The sequence below is a fragment of the Bombus fervidus genome, chromosome 7, assembly GCF_041682495.2.
Source record: "Bombus fervidus isolate BK054 chromosome 7, iyBomFerv1, whole genome shotgun sequence".
NCBI lineage: Eukaryota > Metazoa > Arthropoda > Insecta > Hymenoptera > Apidae > Bombus > Bombus fervidus.
Window position 1 is genome coordinate 6,561,915 of NC_091523.1, and position 21,216 is coordinate 6,583,130.

General features: G+C 29.6%; 3 protein-coding genes across 6 annotated transcripts; 2 read left to right on the forward strand and 1 right to left on the reverse strand.

Annotated features, from left to right (window-relative positions):
- The first annotated feature begins 10,622 nt into the window (after positions 1-10,622).
- On the forward strand, positions 10,623-12,713 carry Aps (diphosphoinositol polyphosphate phosphohydrolase 1 Aps). Its single transcript, XM_072007478.1, has 3 exons — positions 10,623-11,099; positions 11,230-11,385; positions 11,510-12,713. The coding sequence occupies exons 1-3, from the start codon at positions 11,001-11,003 to the stop codon at positions 11,804-11,806; spliced, it is 552 nt and encodes a 183-aa protein (XP_071863579.1). The 5' UTR covers positions 10,623-11,000; the 3' UTR covers positions 11,807-12,713.
- Positions 12,714-12,850: 137 nt separating this feature from the next.
- On the forward strand, positions 12,851-16,596 carry L(2)09851 (WD repeat-containing protein 1 l(2)09851). 3 transcript variants are annotated; one of them, XM_072007476.1, is made up of 4 exons: positions 12,851-13,282; positions 14,889-15,407; positions 15,550-15,948; positions 16,075-16,596. In XM_072007476.1, the coding sequence occupies exons 2-4, from the start codon at positions 14,905-14,907 to the stop codon at positions 16,562-16,564; spliced, it is 1,392 nt and encodes a 463-aa protein (XP_071863577.1). In that variant the 5' UTR covers positions 12,851-13,282; positions 14,889-14,904; the 3' UTR covers positions 16,565-16,596. The 3 variants fall into 3 exon arrangements, with proteins under 3 accessions (XP_071863577.1, XP_071863576.1, XP_071863575.1); XM_072007475.1 differs by lacking the exon at positions 12,851-13,282 and adding an exon at positions 14,569-14,662; XM_072007474.1 differs by lacking the exon at positions 12,851-13,282 and having other exon boundaries at positions 14,851-15,407.
- A 437-nt stretch (positions 16,597-17,033) lies between these two features.
- Pms2 (mismatch repair endonuclease PMS2) lies at positions 17,034-20,785 on the reverse strand. 2 transcript variants are annotated; one of them, XM_072007473.1, is made up of 5 exons: positions 20,431-20,785; positions 19,295-19,454; positions 17,944-19,199; positions 17,551-17,800; positions 17,034-17,396 (listed from the first exon to the last, which is right to left on the reverse strand). In XM_072007473.1, the coding sequence occupies exons 1-5, from the start codon at positions 20,515-20,517 to the stop codon at positions 17,101-17,103; spliced, it is 2,049 nt and encodes a 682-aa protein (XP_071863574.1). In that variant the 5' UTR covers positions 20,518-20,785; the 3' UTR covers positions 17,034-17,100. The 2 variants fall into 2 exon arrangements, with proteins under 2 accessions (XP_071863574.1, XP_071863573.1); XM_072007472.1 differs by having other exon boundaries at positions 17,034-17,426; positions 20,431-20,784.
- Positions 20,786-21,216: the final 431 nt, after the last annotated feature.

The window sequence follows — 21,216 nt, forward strand, 5'->3', positions numbered from 1 at the left end:
TGATATTACGAATAGGTTACTTACTGAATTGGTCAGGGTAAGAAAAGTTCATATACAGGATCCGACCGATTAACATGTGAAAGCGGACGCAACGTGATTCCTTACGGAAAAATAGGAAAAGGATATAGGATAAAATTTGTTCATTCTCGGCTTAGTTTCCGAGAAAATCGAATTTGAACATTTATCAAGTATATTTGAGCATGGCTAATGTCGAGACTGAATAATCGGCAAGAGGTTATTTTACGTGTGAAAATAAGTCGAAAATTCAGAATAAAATTTTTCTGCTTAAAAGTTCATTTTCAAGCAAATAGAGTTTGAACATATTTATTTAAGAATCGGCCTAGTAGATTCGTATGATAAATTTTCAAATTTATTTTTCTCAGAAACAAAGAATCTTGTGAAGAAATATTATTCCACATTTTCGACTTACTTTTTCTCACACGTAGGTGACCTTCTGTCGATTATTTAATTCCGTCCAGTCCGAAATTAGCCATGTATACTGGCTAAACTTTCAAATTCGATTTTCTCGAAAACTAAGCCAAGAATAAAAATTTTATTCCATATTCTTTTCTTATTTTTTCACAAGGAATCATTTAGAATCACTTTCACATGTTATTCGGCCGGATTCTGTATATGTATGTAACTGCAGTTCACGTAGAAAGACGAGTTTACCGATTCTTTCTATTAAATATGATTTGTTATACTTTTTATATTTGTACTATATACCATTTATACCATATACCATTTGTATATACCACTGAATATGTACTTTGTACTACATTTAAGAATAAAAATAATATAAATCAAAATGTTAAGAAAACGATATTTTCAAAATAACAAAATCGGATCATAAATATTATTTAAAATTGAACAATAATACCAAGAGCAAAAGCAAATGTTATAAAACTTGTAAGTGTGGATGCAAACCAATTTTAAATCAGAAAATGTGTAAATGCATTTTCGTTAAATTAGTGACTCGTGCATTTTATAAAATTAAATCGCATAACTGTCGGAAAACCTTGATTTTCTTAATACATATACCTAACAAAATCGAGGCTTAGCTTCAATTACAATTGCCTTGTTTAAACTGTCTCTGACGTGACGATTTACTTCGTGATACTATACCAGGAAATTAACAGTATAACGTACACGTGTCTCCAAAGCAAGTGACTCAATGCCAGCCGATGATTTAACACAACGATAATGGGTATTAATATCAATGCTCGATAGACGCGTTACAATTTTAACATCGTAATAAAAGAAGGAAAAGCAGATAAAAAGAATGAAAGAGAAACAAAAGAATTTCGCTATTATCGTTAAAAAAAAAACGATACAGCAGAATATAAATATCTTCATCTTATATAAGGATTATAAAATAACAGTCTATAGTCTATAGTCTATAGTCTATAGTCTATAGGAACATATCGTTATTATGTAACACTGATGATCTAATAATCGACTTATAATTGTGCATGTATGCAAAATTCCTTTTTTTCAGCTCTATTTCATTAATCTTAGACGAATTGGTCAATTAGCCTACATTCGTAAACATTCAAGTACTTCTTACACGATTAAACTAATATTATCAGTCGCAAGTTATAAATTATTAATGAAATTGTAGAAACAATTTATGCTACAAAAGTCCGTAACGTACAATTTGTCATTTATCAATTTATTAATATTATCAGCTAGCATATTATGCTGCGAGAACAAGTCTCAGAATCTTTCAAAATATAGGAGGAATATAGGCGTAACGCACGTTCTGAATCGATAAATTGACCTATGACGAAACAACACGTAACACGATCAACGACGTGACTTAAAATCTGCAAGCTTCAACCGATTGTCATACGAGTTACACGTGTTCTGGCGCAAGTAATACTGCATAACCCGTTCCGATGCATTAGCAGACTCCTCGTGGTTATTAAGAACGCCGCCAGTCTAATTGCACGTGTCAAGAATTTTCAAGTAATTACGGTATATAGTGAACGTTCAATTAATCAATTATTTAAGTAAATAAGTACATATTCGATTTATACAAAACTTTTCATTGAAGGAATGTTAAAAAATAATGAATAATTTCGTATAAAAATTCAAATGCACTAAATAACGTATTAAATATATAACAAATACTTAGTAAAAATAAGTTTACACACACACAATCAATTTCCACAAACGTCTTCAATTGAACTCGATTTATTTGAATACTACATTCTCAAGCAATAAACTCACAAAATTTTAACTTTAATTTTAATTTTTCAAATATTCTCAAGCTGAAACATTACCCAACATTAAAAATTCGTCGAATTTGCCCTAAAAACTTCCGTCAATCCGTCTTTAATATATATCAGAGATCTGTTAAACTCGTGTCAAAAATCGAGCAAATACGCGTCGTTTGTAAGTATATGATGCACGACGTCGCTATAAAAAAAGAATTGAACGCGGAAATTGAAATTCTCGCTGACCTTCCCGTAAGTACTTTTCTAGCCCTCGTTATACTCCACGTGTAAATGTCGTCCACGTGTGATCACGTATATCGGCGCACGTTTTACAAGTTCGAGGCTAAAATAAGTACTCAAGTAAGATGAAGCGTGGGCTGCTTCGCTTTTCAGGACACCTCGGATCCGACAGGAGATCGAGACAACACGACGCGGGTTTAAGTTTAGAGCAGAATCGTATGCTTCGCTGATCAATTGCGCAATTAAAGAGTGACCGAGTGGCTGATCTGATAGAAACATACGACTGTTCGATAATGCGTGTTTGCCCATTCTTGAAATATTCCTGGATTAACAGCAATTTTTCAATACTCTTTTCCTTGATTCGTACAGCAAAAGCGGAATTGAAATTTAAAATTTCTTAGAAATTTGAAACTGAAAACGTTGAGGTTACAAGAATTTTTGAAAATATAATTAATATCAATTATTTGAACGATATCTGTTAAGTCGAAATATTTGGAAAAAAAAGTTATATTAAATTGCTACATTAATAATTAACATTAAGATATATGAAGTAACCATCTAAAATAGATTAATACGTTTCGATACCGCTACTGGAACTTATTCTTATACATTAGAGACACCAAATATTTACAAATTTTACACAATAAACTAAATATGATGCGTTTGTAAAGAGTTATCACTTAAAAGTTCTGAATTTATGAACAAATAATCGCTGTGTCAAGAATTATTTACAACAGGAAACTGACTTAAGTAGATCGCACGTGGCGACATCAACGTACTATAGTTACTGCATAAAATCTTATTCGGCTATAGAACTGTACTAGTTCTGTTGATACAATGAATATATTATTTATTTCACATTATAAATGCTACCGCATAGCAAAACTTACGTCAACATATTACCTACTGTATTATTTTCCTATTATTACTCTTAATATCTTATAGAAAGATATATTGCATTTAAAGGATGTTATAGTATATCCATTTGTTTAACAAGTTATAATTCGTGTAAATAATAAAATATGATAGAAAATATAGCAAACTTGATCATACTGATCAATCGGCAATTTGACCATTCTTTATTGACAACTGCATATAGCACATACTAATTATATTGTATTAAAGTTTAAAATGTAGGTTATATGTAAAATTTTGCTTCAGAAACTTTAAAGTTTTTTAATTTTAATCACATATGATAGGTCAAATAAATTGAAGAATAAATAGTGATAACCGAAATGTTTCATCGAAACGTGCAATGCTTAGTTACCAAGTGAGAGGTACAATTATATATAGATACAATTATACGTGTAGATACAGGACTACATAAATATTTTATATCATGTGATAACTCACCGATTTTACAGGATATTTTTACGATGCAGTTCCAATGATTTCAAAACAAATTCAAATTGTCGACAAGATTCACCGTTTTGTTTCTCTTGTCAATCACCTCAGAATTGAAGCTGTTTAAACGGTTCAGTTAAAATCACTTTCGTAACGTGACGATTGAACTTACTCGGCAACAGACTCTCAAACCGCGTTTCTGACCGGTGTCAGAGCAAACTCTCATAAACGTCACTTAGCGCGTGCAATAAGTCTTTATGATCAACACACACGAATCGTTCGTATTTTCCAATCGAAACAACGAGTATTAAATCGTTTCATAGCGAGCAAACGACAATGGTACGGGCTGTTTGTGGATTTTTCAGTCACAACCACTTTTCATTCTAAATAATTTTAAAAAACGATCCAAATCTACCGGTGTCCGTACATCGACTAACGGCGATCGAGTACCGCCATGTTATCCCCCCTCATGGTTGCAAGCAACACGGTCGCGCGTGCGCAGATGCACGATCCTCATGCACGCGCCTTGAGCTTCGACATTACGACAATCTCGATAACAAAAGCCATGGCACGTGCATCCCCACTTCGAATGGGATCTTCCGAAAGGTTCCGCGGGAAAGCAAAGCAGGACGCGCGTGCTTCATAGAATTTCGCCGTTTCACGCGCCTGTGAGGTGTCAAAACACGAGCCCTTGGCTTTAGAGCGCTTTCCCAGACTGAAAGGGACATTGACCCCTAAATAAAATTCGGATATGTTTTTTTAACCCGTAGATTTATGAAGCAGATTTTCCCAGAAATGAAAAATTATAATCTTGATATTGAAATTAATTTTCATATTAAAAAATAATAAACTTGCCTTTAGAAATATCCATCTTGAAAAAAGGTGGACATTCAATTGCAAGTTCCACAATTTTATCTATTCTGCATTTCAAGATGCCTTTAAAATAAAGAATAACTTGAAATTTATGAACTCATTAGCAACTTGAAATACATAACTAATATCTTAATGTTGCTCTAGTTTGTTTTAGATACGCATAATATTTATAATATTATATGCACTGTATATATTTGTCATTAAATTCATTATCAATCAATATCATTAAATTCTCGACGAAAAATTATCGATATCCAAATCGATGTAACATTGTAAAAAAAAATCACGTGACATGGCCTGATTCATTTTAAACAACTAAAGCTTCAAGTTTACTCTTTCGTGGCGCTGTCTTCATTTTCTCAGACTATTAATTATTTCAAAAATTTTACATATACAAACGATTGCATGGAATTAAAAAAATTTTTTTCGGAGTTCATTTAAGATTCCTCCATAAAGCAAAGTCTCCCTTTTACAATGACCTCAGAAAACTTAATGTACGATCTTTTTTACCATTTTATCGCACCTGAAATGAAAAGTGAGCCGCCAATATTGGAATAACTCAAAGTACATCACAAAGAAGTGCATAGTTGGACTTGTACCTCGTGTAGAGAATGTATGTGTATGTTTAGTTTGTGAATTCAATGCTGCAAGTATGCACGTAGTGTGTGTCTGTGTTATGTGCGTTCAATAATATTTCATAAAATTATGTTTTTCCAGACAGGGCACCAACATCTAAAAGTTATGTAGAAAATACAATCAAATTTCTCAAAGATATTCATCTATATATTTGTCTAATATCTTTGGAAATATTTAAAATAATATAGGAATAAAAACTCTCAAATATAGAGGGAGTAAGGAAAAGAATAAAACTAATATTGAAGCTATAACTTAATACTGAGAACTTGTATGGTTCCAATATGTTCGTAATAATTATTCCTTTTGATCCCATAATTTCTTACAAATCTTGTTGGAAATTTTCCAAATTGGATGCTAAATGTCAGAGTAACCGAAGAATTAAAATTCCTCTAACGACACGTGGATTACGAACGCCATGTCGATTTTATCAAAGAAATCCGGTAATTTTAACGATATATAAAAAGCATCGGTTTGTGGAACCGCATATCATTGTAGGGATGTCATTCCTTCTACATTGAGAAATCAGCTGTCGGTACGTTTACCAGTTATTTCGAAAATGATGACCGTTAATATTCAGCTAACCGTACCAGGTAGTCCAGCTGTCTTTGAAGAAAAAAAAAAAAAAAAAGAAAAAAAAGAAGAAAAGAAAGAATGAAAGTAAACTGCTGTAAAGATAACTATTGTAGTTATTTATGATGTCGTTAAATTATAATACTTTGCTCTATTGCTTTCTGTACCATGATAAAGTAAATTATTGAATATTCCTTTTTTAAAATTATCGTGTTTTGATCATTTATTTTATTATACACAATTTGTTTTCTATTAACAATTACATTTAGATCTGTCGTCGAAAATAGGATAGATCTTATATCTTAGATATTCTTAGAAACGATATTAAGGCGTTCTATTATTCTTACAATAGAATTTAAAACCGCACGTGTTCGTTTTGAAGTATTTGGCGCGTGTCTAATGTAGTCAAACGGCGTCACGGCATATTTTTCCGTGACTGACGCTACCAATAGGTCATGAGAAAAATCTCGTACGTCATGAAAAGAATAGTAGAAATTAAAATAACAGTTCTCTCTCGCTCTTCTTCACCTCTCTTCCATTTTATTCATCTTTCTTTTTCTTTCATTTTACAGATGATGACTTAAAAACATCGGCATATTGCGCAATAAGAATCTTAACATGTTATTTAAACGACCTAAATTCTATGACATCGTCTGGCTAAAAAGAAGATACGGAAATTTATTTTTAATTATACATTGTATACTCCTTACAATTTTTCAGCCACACCTGACTCCACCGTTCAATATGTTTTTTACTTTATGCTTTCACTTTCATTTTATGGTGCTCCGTGTCATATTAGAAATAATATTTTTAAATGTTACATGTTAAATGCACTCATATTTAATATATTATACGTGACATACATGTAAAGAAAGAACATTTCGTGTAATGTACATACATGATTTAAATATATTAGATATCTGGAATTATTAACGATAATACTCAAAATTCTTCAATTTTGTAACGTACATACATGATTTAAATATATTAGATATCTGGAATTATTAACGATAATACTCAAAATTCTTCAATTTTGTTGTAGTAAGTACAGAATATTAAAACCATTTAAACGCCTCTCAGTGTCTTCCAGGAAGGTGGGAAACAGGGGTCGCGGTAATGATTTAATAGTGCGTATAAAGAGACATGTTTGAAAGAGAGAGAAATATCGATGTGTTGCGATTATAAGAAGAGAAACAGATAGAGCAGGTCAAAGAAAGAAAGGGAAGGAAGTCACACGTGTATCTAAGTTCCCCACTACCGTTTGTTTCTGGTCTGAAAGGAGCGTCCTTCAGCAATCTTCCCATCCCTTCTGGTCCTCCGACCATTTTCAACTATCACAATGCCTCCCCCTCCCTTCCGCTGCGCCAGAGATCGCGAGGATCTGTAACCAATCAGGGTCATTTGCAATGCCTCTACGGCTTGCACACTTAATCTGGGTGCATATTATTAACTACTCACGCGTACAATACTGTGATCGTTTCGTTATCTATACACAGATCTAAAGTCAATACAGATGATTTATTAATAGGTTGTGCATGTGAATAATATAGAACGTTTTAAATATATATGTGTATATATGTACAATGGAATATCTGGAATTACCAGTACGATAAACTCATATTCATTTAAAGTTGTTAAGCCGATGACTTCATTATAAATGAAACAATGCTTCAGCAGTTTACAAAGGCGAGATTATTGAATTTGTTATGATCTAATAATTTTATTTATTATGATAAACCATTATTGTAATTATGTTCTTATTTTATATACAGATCGTAAGTTTTACCATTGACTAAGAATACGATGCTGTATACTCATTCATACATGTGATTTTAACTACACAATATTAAGAAAGAAGTATTCAATTTTATAACAATTTTCATAAATTTCATAACAATTTTACTGTTAGTATCTTGATATAATGTTATTATTAATGTCAATATAAAAATCACTATGAATATATAATTAGAAGTGTAAAATTGCAGATTACATTCACAATTATTTAGATGTAATATGTATTTACACGCAAGAATTTAATGTATATAATATTATAGCATATATAGTAGATATCATTTATTATGTAATATATTAGATATATCTCCAATATAAAGTGCAGTAGATAAAATCAATATTGTTGAAATAACCTATTTGATAAAATAATTACCCAATGATTAAAATTCTGTGTTTGACTTAAATCTCAGCTCATTCAAAATTAATGTTTAAGAATTTTTATATATGAGTACATGCGTGTGATTTATCTCTTTTATATGTTAATAATATAATCAACTTTATCGACTATGCACATCATCATTTTGTGCAATGTTATTTCTTTACCTGAAGAGGTCATTGTGTAATTATTTTGAGAATATTGCAACTTATTTTAAACAAATAAATACTTTACTTTTATATTAACAGAATCTAACTTATTTATTTAAACACTTCAACATTTTAACGCGAATCTAAATTTTATAATAAACTTAGACAAAATTTTCCTCTGTGCTCGCCACGTCTCCGAACTCTTACCTCTAACTGTTTATTAGCATAAATTTACGCTGATAACAAATTAAAATAATTGAAATATGTATGCAGTGTAATAAAATAATACATAGATAGTGAAGTAAAGTAAGTAATGAAGCGAACTTCAAAAGTGTGCCGTGCCAACTACAGGGCAAAGAAATTCCCTATCTTACCAACTAACGAAGAAACCTATTTTATTGAGATTTATCAATGGTACGTAGAAGTAAATAGGTTCTTGTCTATGCTAGTGTGAAACCACTGAGATCCTATACCTTTACCTTTTCGTTACGAAATATCTCGTTACTACTTCTATTACTATTTCCATTACGTTATCAATTCTTAGTGTTACCGTATAGTGGTATACACTACAAAATGGATCATACATAATTCAATAAAATAATATAAACAAAAAGTGTTGTGCATCTATTATTTCCTTATAAAACGAAAGAACTTTTGGGACAACCTACTATTAGTATATTTCGTAGTATATAAGATTTATAATAATTGTATCAGTCTTATATTCTTCAATACTGAATATAAGGTTTTAAATATAAGTTCTTATTAATAGTTAAATATTCTATTCATTTCTTAAGTCCATTTCTTTTTGGCATTGAGCAAATAGAGACAAGTCGAAATTATAGATTCAGTGTACTCGTAAATTTGAGTTACAGAGAGGACCACTGCTCGTAACTCTTGAACGAAATCCATTCGTTAGTCATGAACCTGGGCCTTTGTTAGCTCCCTTTTTTGTTAAGTCAGTTTCAGTAACAACTCGATGCCGAAAATGCGTCGTGCTGGTCATAAACATGAATTGCGGAAACTTGTTCGCGAACTATACGAATCCGCTGTTATAAATCGCTATCTTCTGGGAATCGTAGAACCGCTCAGAATAATAGAAGACACTCGTATCGTAACACCTGTCATAGAGAAGATGGAATATCTTGACACGACCGGTGTATCAGAAATCCACACGGTAGCGTCTTCTCGAATTCCGCGGAAACTATAGCCGATCGGCGCACGTCTCCCCATCCTCGAAGATTTTTGCATAGACAACCCGACATACGATATACATATATATCTTAGACATCACAAAGATCTGCTTCGCACCTATCACTAGGTAATCCGGTGTGTCTGAACTGTGAAATTTCTTGGAGTCTTGGAAATAACGTCATATGCCAGGAATTTCTTGGTTGAAATTTTTGGTGCCTCGAACAATTTTTCGACCGCTTTTGCGAGTTCGTATCAGAAGAACATAATAACAAAGGAGGCAACACAACTTCATCTATTCTTGAAAGTGATATCATATTCAAAACTTTGGATTGTTTTTGTGATTTCGTATCAGGAGAACATGACAGCATAAAAGGTGGAAATTTTTCTCAATTTTTTACGATTCACTTATTTTAATTTGTGAAAAAAACAAGAAAGGAGAGTGGGAGGTGGATAGAATCAAGGATAAATGATAAGATATTCGAATTTGCTTTAAAAAAAACCTATTTGTTGATTAAATTTAAAAAATTATACAATAATCTTTACAATTAAAGGTAATTCTACAGTGATTAACGTAAGTTAACCTTCTGTTATATGTATATTAACAAATATAACTTAATTCTACCTTCAATAATGTATAATCCATATTTATTTTTTACAATATAATTATTATACAAACATGTCTTTAAAACTACTATAGTCAGAACGCATTAAAATTAAAAAACATTAAGAATATAATAGGATCTACACGAAATTACGATTCAATTATAACATAATACGATTATATAATTATATAATTAAGGATATATTGCAAAAATATAGAATTCTATACTTCATACACAAAATATCCTGTTCTGTACCTTATTTGTAATTTCATAGGGAAATTTAGTTTCAATTCAAATCACTATTATGCTAAATTGATAACGTTGTATGATCTCAAAACATGAGACACGAAAAAATAAAAAACGACGGAATGTCACATCTATTCTGTACCTCGTCAGTAGTTGGACCCACTACATTCTTAAAATTATCACTCTAAATCGTAGGGGGCATAACAAAACGTATAATTTTTTACACGATCGGTATTTCAGTGACCACAGGTCACAGATGAAACATTACAAAATCTCATAAGATGTTAAATCTATCTTTTAGCTTTTGTAACACTTGACCGCTTGGTGCAGCACTTGTATCAGGAGAAAACTTAACTTACGGGCGCGAGCGTAAGCACTGTGTGTACTCTCATTTTCTCTGATCTGTCATATGCCTATGACACTATGACTATGATCATGTACTATACTGTAAACGTAGTCTAGATGGAGTTACTTGTGAAGTGAATACAGTAAGTTTTGAGGTTATAGCAAGTTTCAGTAAGGACAACATTGCTAGTGTTATCGTAATATAGCATTATTTAGGTAAAGAATCGTCCTCTTATTCGGACGTAAAACAGACTTCTTAAATAAATTATGTGAGCAATTAGAGCTCGCTTATTAATTCTATGTCGATGATATGTCGGCTTCAAACAACGTTAAAACAATGCAAGTGTACAGATTGGCCTACCTGGCCGTCTGACAAATATGAATTTATGGCATAATTTCATAACTTTAATAATCGATCATGGTCAAGGAAAAACCAAACTCAATCCGTATTTACGACTCAGAAGGTTATAGACGTAGAGCTGCATGTATCTGCGTCAAAAACGATCTGGAAGATGAGGTAAGCCAGCAGATGGCAGTTGATATTATTCCCTTTATTAATACAGTATATTTATTTTAATATCAGTTATATTTTATTTTTATTATATAAAATAAATAAATATTACACTTTTATATAATTTATAATGTAGGTACTCTTGGTTACATCCAGTCGAAGACCTGATAGTTGGATAGTACCTGGTGGGGGTGTTGAACCAGAAGAAGAACCTGCAGTAACAGCATTAAGAGAAGTTCGAGAAGAGGCTGGTGTTTTAGGACAATTAGGCAGATGTCTTGGCATATTCGAGGTGCTAATGTGCTCATATTTAGAACACAATTACTTGTATAAATATAATGAAAATGCAACTAATGTATTCTAAGAATAGAGTTGCCCAAAGAAGTATGAATGGTCAAAATAACTTTTCTTTATAGAATGTGGAACATAAACATAGAACACAAGTATGGGTTATGCAGGTAACCGAAGAGCTGCCAGAATGGGAAGATTCACGTGCTATTGGTCGAAAGCGAAAGTGGTTCTCTATACCAGAGGCCTTGCTTCAGCTTGCTCAGCACAAGCCCGTCCAGCGTTCTTATATACACAGCCTCCACAATACTAATCCTCGACATAATCCCAATATTTCACCATCTCATCATTCACATACCACTGTAACATCTATTCAGCTAATGAATAATTCTAGTAACAATCCTCACCTTAACAAACACAGCTAATATTAAATACCATCCATTTGCGTGAATAATTTGCTATCAAGCGTTAGATATTTGTTGCTGCTCCTTTCCTTTCGTACAGTTACAGCAATTACTATATATAAAGTTGTATTTTATATGTAAAATGATACCATTTGTATATTCTCCTTTCCTTTTCTTTTTTCATTCTTCTCTGTTTGTTATTTGTAGTACAATTGCAGTGGATCTTGTTATTATAACTACTAGTACTACTATTATACAATTACTACCATTATTACTATTACTACTACTACTATTGTCATTGATACTGCTATTCTACTATTAATACTACTATTATTACAAATACTATTATTATTATCATAATAGCAATTATTATTATTATTATTATTGCCTTTGCTATTATCGACGTTATACTTATTCACAGAAATTAGTTAATAAACTGGTCCATAAAGGAGCAGTTTCTTCAATTTAGTTCTCATTTTTGTCATAATTTTGTGGGGAAAATAATGCTTATACTTCATATATAAATAAGCACATAATTTTCATACGTAAAGTGGATGGTGTTTTATGCAAAAGGGAAGAAATTCCACAATTAGAATATTTCTCTCATGTTGTTTAAATATATTCAAAGAATATTATAAATATCATAATGAAACATATCTGTATCTGAACAGTTTGTTTTGAAAAAAAGTTTTGTTGATATGTGATAAGAATAACAATTTAAATTTGTTTATATGACAATTATAACATTTTACATATTATGGTCACTATATTAGTTTACAAACTAAATCGTTTCCAAAATTACACTAGAGATTGTTTAGAATATATGTTTAAAGAAAGTAAAATTTTTCTCTATATAAATCATTAAAAAAGGCTAATATGAAAATTATTTGATGTAAAACGAAATATAAATACGTGGGTACATTACAAATTTTGTAGATTTTCTTTTGTGCAATTATGTATTTAAATTTTGTATGACTTTCTAAATGTCAGCAGTTAAATATTATAATTTCACAGTTATTGTCATTAATTTAAATTGTTGCAAATTAATTCGCACAAAAAGTTGTCAATAAACCACAGTAAAAAAATATTGTAAAAATTTTAGTACATAGATTGGTTATTTTAATGAATATGTATACATATTTGGTGGTACCGATACGAATGTATAATCAGAGATGAGTCGAGAGATCATCAGAGCAATGTTAAAAAAGTCTGCCAAAAAATGAACACTAAAAATAAGAGCCTCTCGTGGCCAATAGCTGCACTATCGTCCCCGATAGTTTTGGAGAAACATGCTAATGCATGGCGCGAAGAGAAATGTGTTACAATGCGTCGTGCAACTGTACGATTCAACTCGTACCTTGTACTGGTGAAAAGTGAGAAATCGCGCGTGTCGTAATTTGTAATCATGCACGTAACGTGACGTACTATAAAGTGGCAGTGGGGATAATCCGGTAATGTGATATCATATGCCATATGCATAAAAATAAACAAATACTTGTAAGTATACGTAAAAGACAAATACTAGATTTCTTATGCATAACCTTTTACTAGTACTAGGTATTAAATGATGGTAAATCTGAAATAAATACCATTTCTAGTAAATAATTTATCCTTTGCGCACACGGAACCGAGTATTTATTTGAAGAATCACTAGTAAAAGCTTTTACTTTTATGCATAACTTTTTACTAGTATTTGGTAGTAAATGATGGTAAATGTTAAGTAAATACTATTTCTAGTAAATACTTCATCCTTTATGCACACGGAACCGAGTATTTATTTGAAGAATCATTAGTAAAAGCTTTTACTTGCCTTTATATATATAATCCTACGTATCCATAAAGGGGGAATTCTTACGGCAACGCAAATAGAGGAGAAACGTACGCACGGCAACGGAGCACTGCCAGAGTAAACATAGACAGCCAGCTTTAAGTATGTAGTACATACCATGTACTAAGACATTTATTGACATATTTTATAAATTACGTGCTTTCCATTGCTTTTATTTTCTAGCTAATTTATTATAAATCTATTATTCCATTTGTATCATGTATGCATTGCAATGAAATAACCGAAATAAAGTAAAATTTGTTATAATTATCTAATAAATATGTCAAATAGATATACTAATACTTGTTCGCCACATAGATAAATTCGTTTCCTATTTTTTTTTACAAAATGTAACGATTATTAATAAAAAACTAACTTTAAAGAAAAGTACATAGTTTCGCCGTGTCGATTTGAAGGAGGTTGATTATTTCAACAGTGTTTTCAGAGAGACCTTTGTATAATAATTATATTTATAAATTAAATATATGTACAATGTACAGATTTAGAAAAAATATATTTAAAAACAAAAAAATTTTTTAAATTATATTTTATGTTTTCAATTGGTTCTATTGGTGAATTTAAATAACTTTCATCTATCCGGTATATAAACATTTAATGATTTTTTTCGAACGAAAAAGTTATTACATTTGCTTTAAGTGAAAAATGATTATATAGTATGTAAATAATACTACTATTAACGCCTTTTTTTAAACATTTACATTTTTTATTTCATATTTTTGTGAAATTGTAAAACCATTACATCTTCTGAGATTTCGGTGATCTTTGTTATATAATATTATATATTATTATATATTATATGTTATTATATATTCCTCATATATTATTATATGTTATATAATATATGCTATATTGATATAAATTCAAATCCATAAGCATTGGCGGCAATCGACTCTCTACTCTCCATTACTCTTTAATTTCCCTACTCTCTATTACTCTTTAATATAACCTATAACCTATAAAGCGTTTCTCCACGCTTTCATCCGATATTGTTTCGTCCACGTGCTCCGAATCTGTCTTATAAGTGAGAGGTAATTTATATAATTTTTTATATTAGCGATAAATTTGTTAACACATATATTTTGTAACTGGAAAATTTTTCAAATAATATGTTGAATTAACATATTATGTTAGAAATGTTAATATCAAAAAATATTCATTATATTTATATACATACATATATAGCTTTGTTGCATACTAAGGTTAGATTACTCGCATATGTATTTGATTTAAATTTTTCTTTATTTCTAATTATAGATGTATTTTTATTAAGATGACTATTTTCTATAAAGAAATTTCTAAAGAAATGGAGTATGAACAAATGAGTGAAGTTGATGAGGATATGGAAGAAAGTAGCAGTGATAGTAATGAAGAGGATTCTATTGCAAGTGATGAAGTAGAAAATAATAAATCTAAGATATATCTTCCTGGAAAGTCTTTAGAATGTGGAGAAGAACTTATTGTGGACAAGACAGCATATCGAATGTTACATCATGCCCAATCTGGAGCTCCTTGTCTTAGTTTTGATATTATTTTAGATGACTTGGGTAATAATAGAGAAGATTACCCATTGAATATATATCTTGTGGCTGGAACTCAAGCTGCTAAGACACATGTTAACAATCTCCTTGTTATGAAAATGAAAAATCTATGTGGTATAGAAGATAATTCTGACGATGAATCAGATGATGATGAATTACATAGTGAAAGTGATACGAATATACCAATTTTGTCTGTTGCACCAATGAAGCATCAAGGTTGTGTTAATAGAGTTAGGTAAATATATATTTTTATTACCTTTTAATAACCATAATACCAATTACCAACATAAAGTTACCAATAATGTAAATTTCCAATATATATAATTAAAAAAAATAAGATTTATTGGTTGTAAAAATGTGTTTATTTATTTCAATAGATATAAAAGAGTTGGTAATAAAGCTCTGGCAGCAAGTTGGAGTGAATTAGGACGTGTACATATTTGGGATTTGGATAAACAATTAAATGCACTTGATAATGATGAATTGCTACGTGCATATAATAAGGAGTCTAAAAAAAATGATGGAAACATCAAACCATTATTTAGTTTTAAAGGACATCTTTCAGAAGGATATGGACTTGATTGGTGTCCAACAGAAGTAGGCATGTTAGCTTCTGGTGATTGCAAGGGTAACATTCATATATGGCATTTTAGTAATTCTTCAACTTGGCATGTGGATCAACGACCTTATAATTCACATGCACCATACAGTGTTGAAGATATTCAGTGGTCACCTAATGAAAGACATGTACTTGCTTCATGTTCTGTTGATAAAAGGTATGATCTTAATTAAATTTTTAATAAGTTTCTATTAGGTTAATATACGTTTTATTATTTACTGTAATATCATAACTAATATCAAGTTTTTAATATATTTTTGTAATTATACTGTAACTTTCACAGTATCAAAATTTGGGATACAAGAGCAAGTCCACAATCTGCATGTATGTTAACAGCAGCTAGTACACATACTGCTGATGTTAATGTTATTTCATGGAATTGTAAAGAAAATCAGTTTCTTGTATCTGGTGGTGATGATGGCTTGGTCTGTGTATGGGATTTGCGTCAGTTTAGTGCTAGTAATACAAAAGCATTAGCCATATTTAAGCAACACACTGCACCTGTTACAACAGTAGAATGGCACCCTCAAGAGGCTACTGTATTTGCTTCTGGTGGAGCTGATGATCAAATTGCTCAGTGGGATTTATCAATAGAAACCGATCAATCGGAAGAGATAGAAGACAATGAATTAAAGGAACTTCCGCCACAATTGTTATTTATACATCAAGGCCAAACTGATATAAAAGAATTGCATTGGCATCCTCAATGTCCTGGTACTATAATATCAACGGCACATTCAGGATTTAATGTATTTCGTACAATTAGTGTATAATCTGTCCAATAAAAAGTCCAATGTTTATAAAATACTTTCTATTATTTTGAAATTTTTGTATCTTGTAATAACAAATAGTTTTGTATTTTCTTGTGTAGATAAGCTCATAAATACTTCCATTTTAGCTACAATGCAATAAAATTAGAAATTTATGGTGCCATTTAAAAAACATTAATGATTTCGAAATTTTGTAAAAATATGACACATAAGAAAATCTTTTCTCACCATTATATATATGTAAGCTTTCAAATAATTTAGTTCTTTCTCAATAGTTTTTTGATATAAAGACGAATAAGAAAGATATTCTTCCTGTTATCCTGTTTCTCGTGACTCATCCTGTATATTACATATTTCAAAGTGGTTTTAAATGTCAAAAAATGTCTTTCTTCGCATCATAAATAAATGAGAGATAAGTATACTTCATATTATTAACTAATTGCCTGCAGTTTCGCCCACAGTATTTGAATTTATATATATATATTTTTTATTTTATTTCATATACACATACATGTAATACATAAAATATAAAATATAATTTATTTATATATAAGATTCAATGATAACAGATGTCTTATCGTCGGTCTACCATGAGGGCAATTCCAAGGATTTTCCATTTCTGCCATTTGAGTAATTAATTTACGCATGTCATTGTTATTAAGAGCTGTACCTATCATAACTGCCTTGCGACAGGCTTTTGATGCTAGCATTTGTCTTACTCGACTTGGACGAAATGTACTATTTTTTTGGTTTTCTATACCACCTTCTCTAATAAGAAAAATCAATTCTTCGATGTCATCTTGTCCAAATTGCCAATGACCACTTACTGGTATACCTGTGAGTTGCACACGATGACCAGATTCACCTAAACCAAAATATTTGAAACTATAGTTATTTATATTTGAATAAATTAAAAATATATTATACATTCTTTCAAAAGTACTAATTATTTATGACAATTAAAACATTTTTTAATTTATTTTGTTCACCTTCAGAATTTATTTTAAAAAAAAAACCATTATCTTCAAATGTTTTTTGATGTTCAATTAATATTGTCTCATTAAGTGGAGAAATATTTAAAAATTTAGGAATAATTAATTTTTGTGTTCGTAATTGAGTTTCATTATTAAGCTTCTCAAAACGATATTTTTCATCGGTAGCATGTTGATCAATAATGAAAAGATCTTCTTTCAAACGAGTTATTATAAAACCAAGATTAAATTGACCTATAATTTCCATCTGTAAAATATTCTTTTTATAGAAACTGTATAAGAAAATAACTACCATGTTAAAGTTATAAGATAATAAAATACAAAATAATAGATGATGTGCTAAAAAATTAAAACTTATAGAATCCAATAATTCAGTAAAATATAAATAACCTCGAAAAAAGAATCTGTTGTTAATTGTTTTTTTAATTCATTTTCAGCATTTGAATTTTGATCCATCTGTGCCTTAAACTTGATCCTTGTACTTGAAATCACACATTTCGATAAAAGATTTTCCGTTTCTTGAAGTTGTTGTTTTATTGCCAGAATGCTAATTGGCATTTGTACGGTATCTAATATTTTTGTTTTATTTGTTATATTATTTTGTACATTATCATTATCATTATCATATTGAATAGTTTCATTTTTATTAATGTGTTGTATATTTTGTTTTTCTGTATGTTCTATTTTTGATATTGCATTTAAATTGTGAAATCTTTTGATTGGTCGATCAACATTTGTAGGTGAAATTGTTCTTTTTACACCAAAACTTAATTCTGGTGCAGGGTTTGCAGTCAAAGTTCCTTGTAATTTGTCCCATCTAGATGATAAATTATATTTTAAAGTTGCTAAAATTAAATTTTCTTGTGTACAGAAGATGATTCTTTTATTTGGAGTTACATTAATATCAGTTGAGTGTTTATTTAACTTCAAATTTAAAAAAATAAATGGATATTGTTTATTATTATATTTATGATAAATTTGATTTATTAATTTACTGACTTTTGTCAGATCACATGGTCGACCATTTACATAAAAAAATTGTCTATCAGGAGCAGAACGTCCAACATCATGATCACAGCTGCTAATATAGCAATCCCATTCAAAATCCACAACTACATTACTTGATAAGTTATATTCTTGCAATGTTGCTTCATCAGGAGGTAACAGTTCAATTTTACTAAGTCCATTTGAAGATTTTTTGCCAAATATTAAATTAATATTGCTTAAAATATTACTGGGACTAACAGTATTGATTACAAGATTAGGGGATTTGTCTGATACACAATTGGAGCATGTTATTTTTGTATTAGTAGAAACTAAGCAATAGCTATATAGTACTTGAATAGCTCGAATATATTCCTTTTTAAGATTTCTTTGAAATTCTTTTGCTCTAACAGAAAGGCACTTAAATATATTTTTTATATGCACAGTAGTTCCTATTTCTCTTGCACATGGTTCTTTTTTTTGCAGTGCACCATTGTGATCAAATTGTAATTTAAAACCATGTTCGCTTGTAGAATGTCTTGTAACAATACTTAAGTCAGCTAAAGAACAAAGTGAACTAAGAGCTTCTCCCCGAAATCCAAATGTGCTCACTTCTGTTAAATCTGAGAATTCTCGAAGTTTAGAAGTATAATGCTTCAGTCCTGATTAAAGAAAAATGTATGTAAATATTACTTAATTATTTTGGAATTTCTCTTCCATATTAAATAAACACAGATATATGAATGCATATATGTACCTAATCCTTCAAAATCTTGTTCTAAAACACCACTTCCATTATCACTAACGCTGATACATGTCTTTCCATAATCTTTCAATTTAATATCAATTAATGTAGCACCACTATCTAAACTATTTTCTACCAGTTCTTTCACAGCAGTTGCAAGATCAAATATTACCTAGTAAAATTTTTTACATATACATATATACATATATATATTACCTAACTATTATTATACATCATATATGTCAGAATATATATGAGAAGTAAATATGGGAATTGACAAAATTTATTAAGGCTTGCATGAAGCTATGGAAATTTTGTCTGGAGGACTAACAGGGACAATATTAAATCCAGCTAAAACCAAAGAAACTTCAGGAAACAGATAAGACAGTTAAATTAAATTAAACTTAAGTCAAATCTGAAATACACTATACTATATTACAATATATTATATTGGGATATGTATGCTGTATTATATCATATTACGTTAATCAATAATATATTATGTATCATGTTATATTTTGCTATATTTTATTATATTATAATTATATAAAATATAGACGTTTCTAACAGAGACTGCAGTAGCTTTTAAGCCTCATTATAATGAACAAATAATAATAACTATTATTACCATAGTTAAATAATTTAATTATTTAATAAACTTAAATCGATAATACATTATTACCTACTACTTAATAAGCAATAGATTTAAAAGCACAATTATACCACATAAAGAATATCTTATTTAATTTAAATCAAGTTGAATTACTTAAAAAGTATCAGTATTCTACAAAACGTGATTAAAAAAATTGTTCTTATACAATATAATCAAAATTATATATACTATGTCTCAAACATTTTTCAATATTATTTAAAAATTGGCATCATATTAAAATATTTAGCTGTTCATAGCTACGATACTCCATGCTCTATACTGACATTTTTATGATATTATTATAATTATAAAAGAAATATTATGTTACACTAATTATGATACAGACGTGAAAGTAGGGTAACCTTATACATTTTAATAAATAACTAAGAATAATAGAACATATATTTATTTGCTAAAAAATAATTAATATTACATATTGAATATATAACGTTGATATATAAAGGTTGAATATTAATTACTCGTAAGTTAACCTTACCTGACCAGAACAAATTTGATGAATTGTTTGTTTACTTATAATATTAATCTTCTTCGATTTTTCCGACGATGATATTGGTTCATCCATCACCAATATATGTGAAGGTAAATGAAAACTCAATTAGTTATCTATTGTCTACGTCGTAGGAACATCTGTACCTACTTACATTGTAGCTGTAAAGTATTATAAAAAAGTCAATAATTTTATGTTTTGACAATGTTTCAATATAAAAACTTTATTTTTTAAGTAAGAATTAATATGTAATACTTTAACTAGGTTCACCCAAAATTTAAATTATTTTCAAATAACTTGTGTTTATAACATTCTCATATTTGATTGGATATGACGAAATGAAAATGTTAATTAAAACTAACCACATTATATTATGGCGCGATATTTGATGTTTATCTTCTAATAATATAATAATCTTCTAATATACAAAAGTACGGATAACTTTGTAGTAAAATAATAATTGCTGCATAGATAAAGATAAATTTGTTAAATTTCTACAATAGTAAGAAATAAAATTAAAATGAATTAATTACAATTTTGTTCTTCTCTACGAAGATATACATTTTATAATCAATTTTTTTATTATACAGCATAGATATCCCATTTACTTATCTAAGAATAAATAAAATTGCGAGTGGAGTGTAAATTAATTATTGTAAGACTATTTAAATGTTATAAATTACTACCAAATACATTACATTTTCCTAGTATAATTACATAAAATATGTTTCGATTAGTGCCAAAATTACCTATCTGGAATAAGGAAAATAGAAT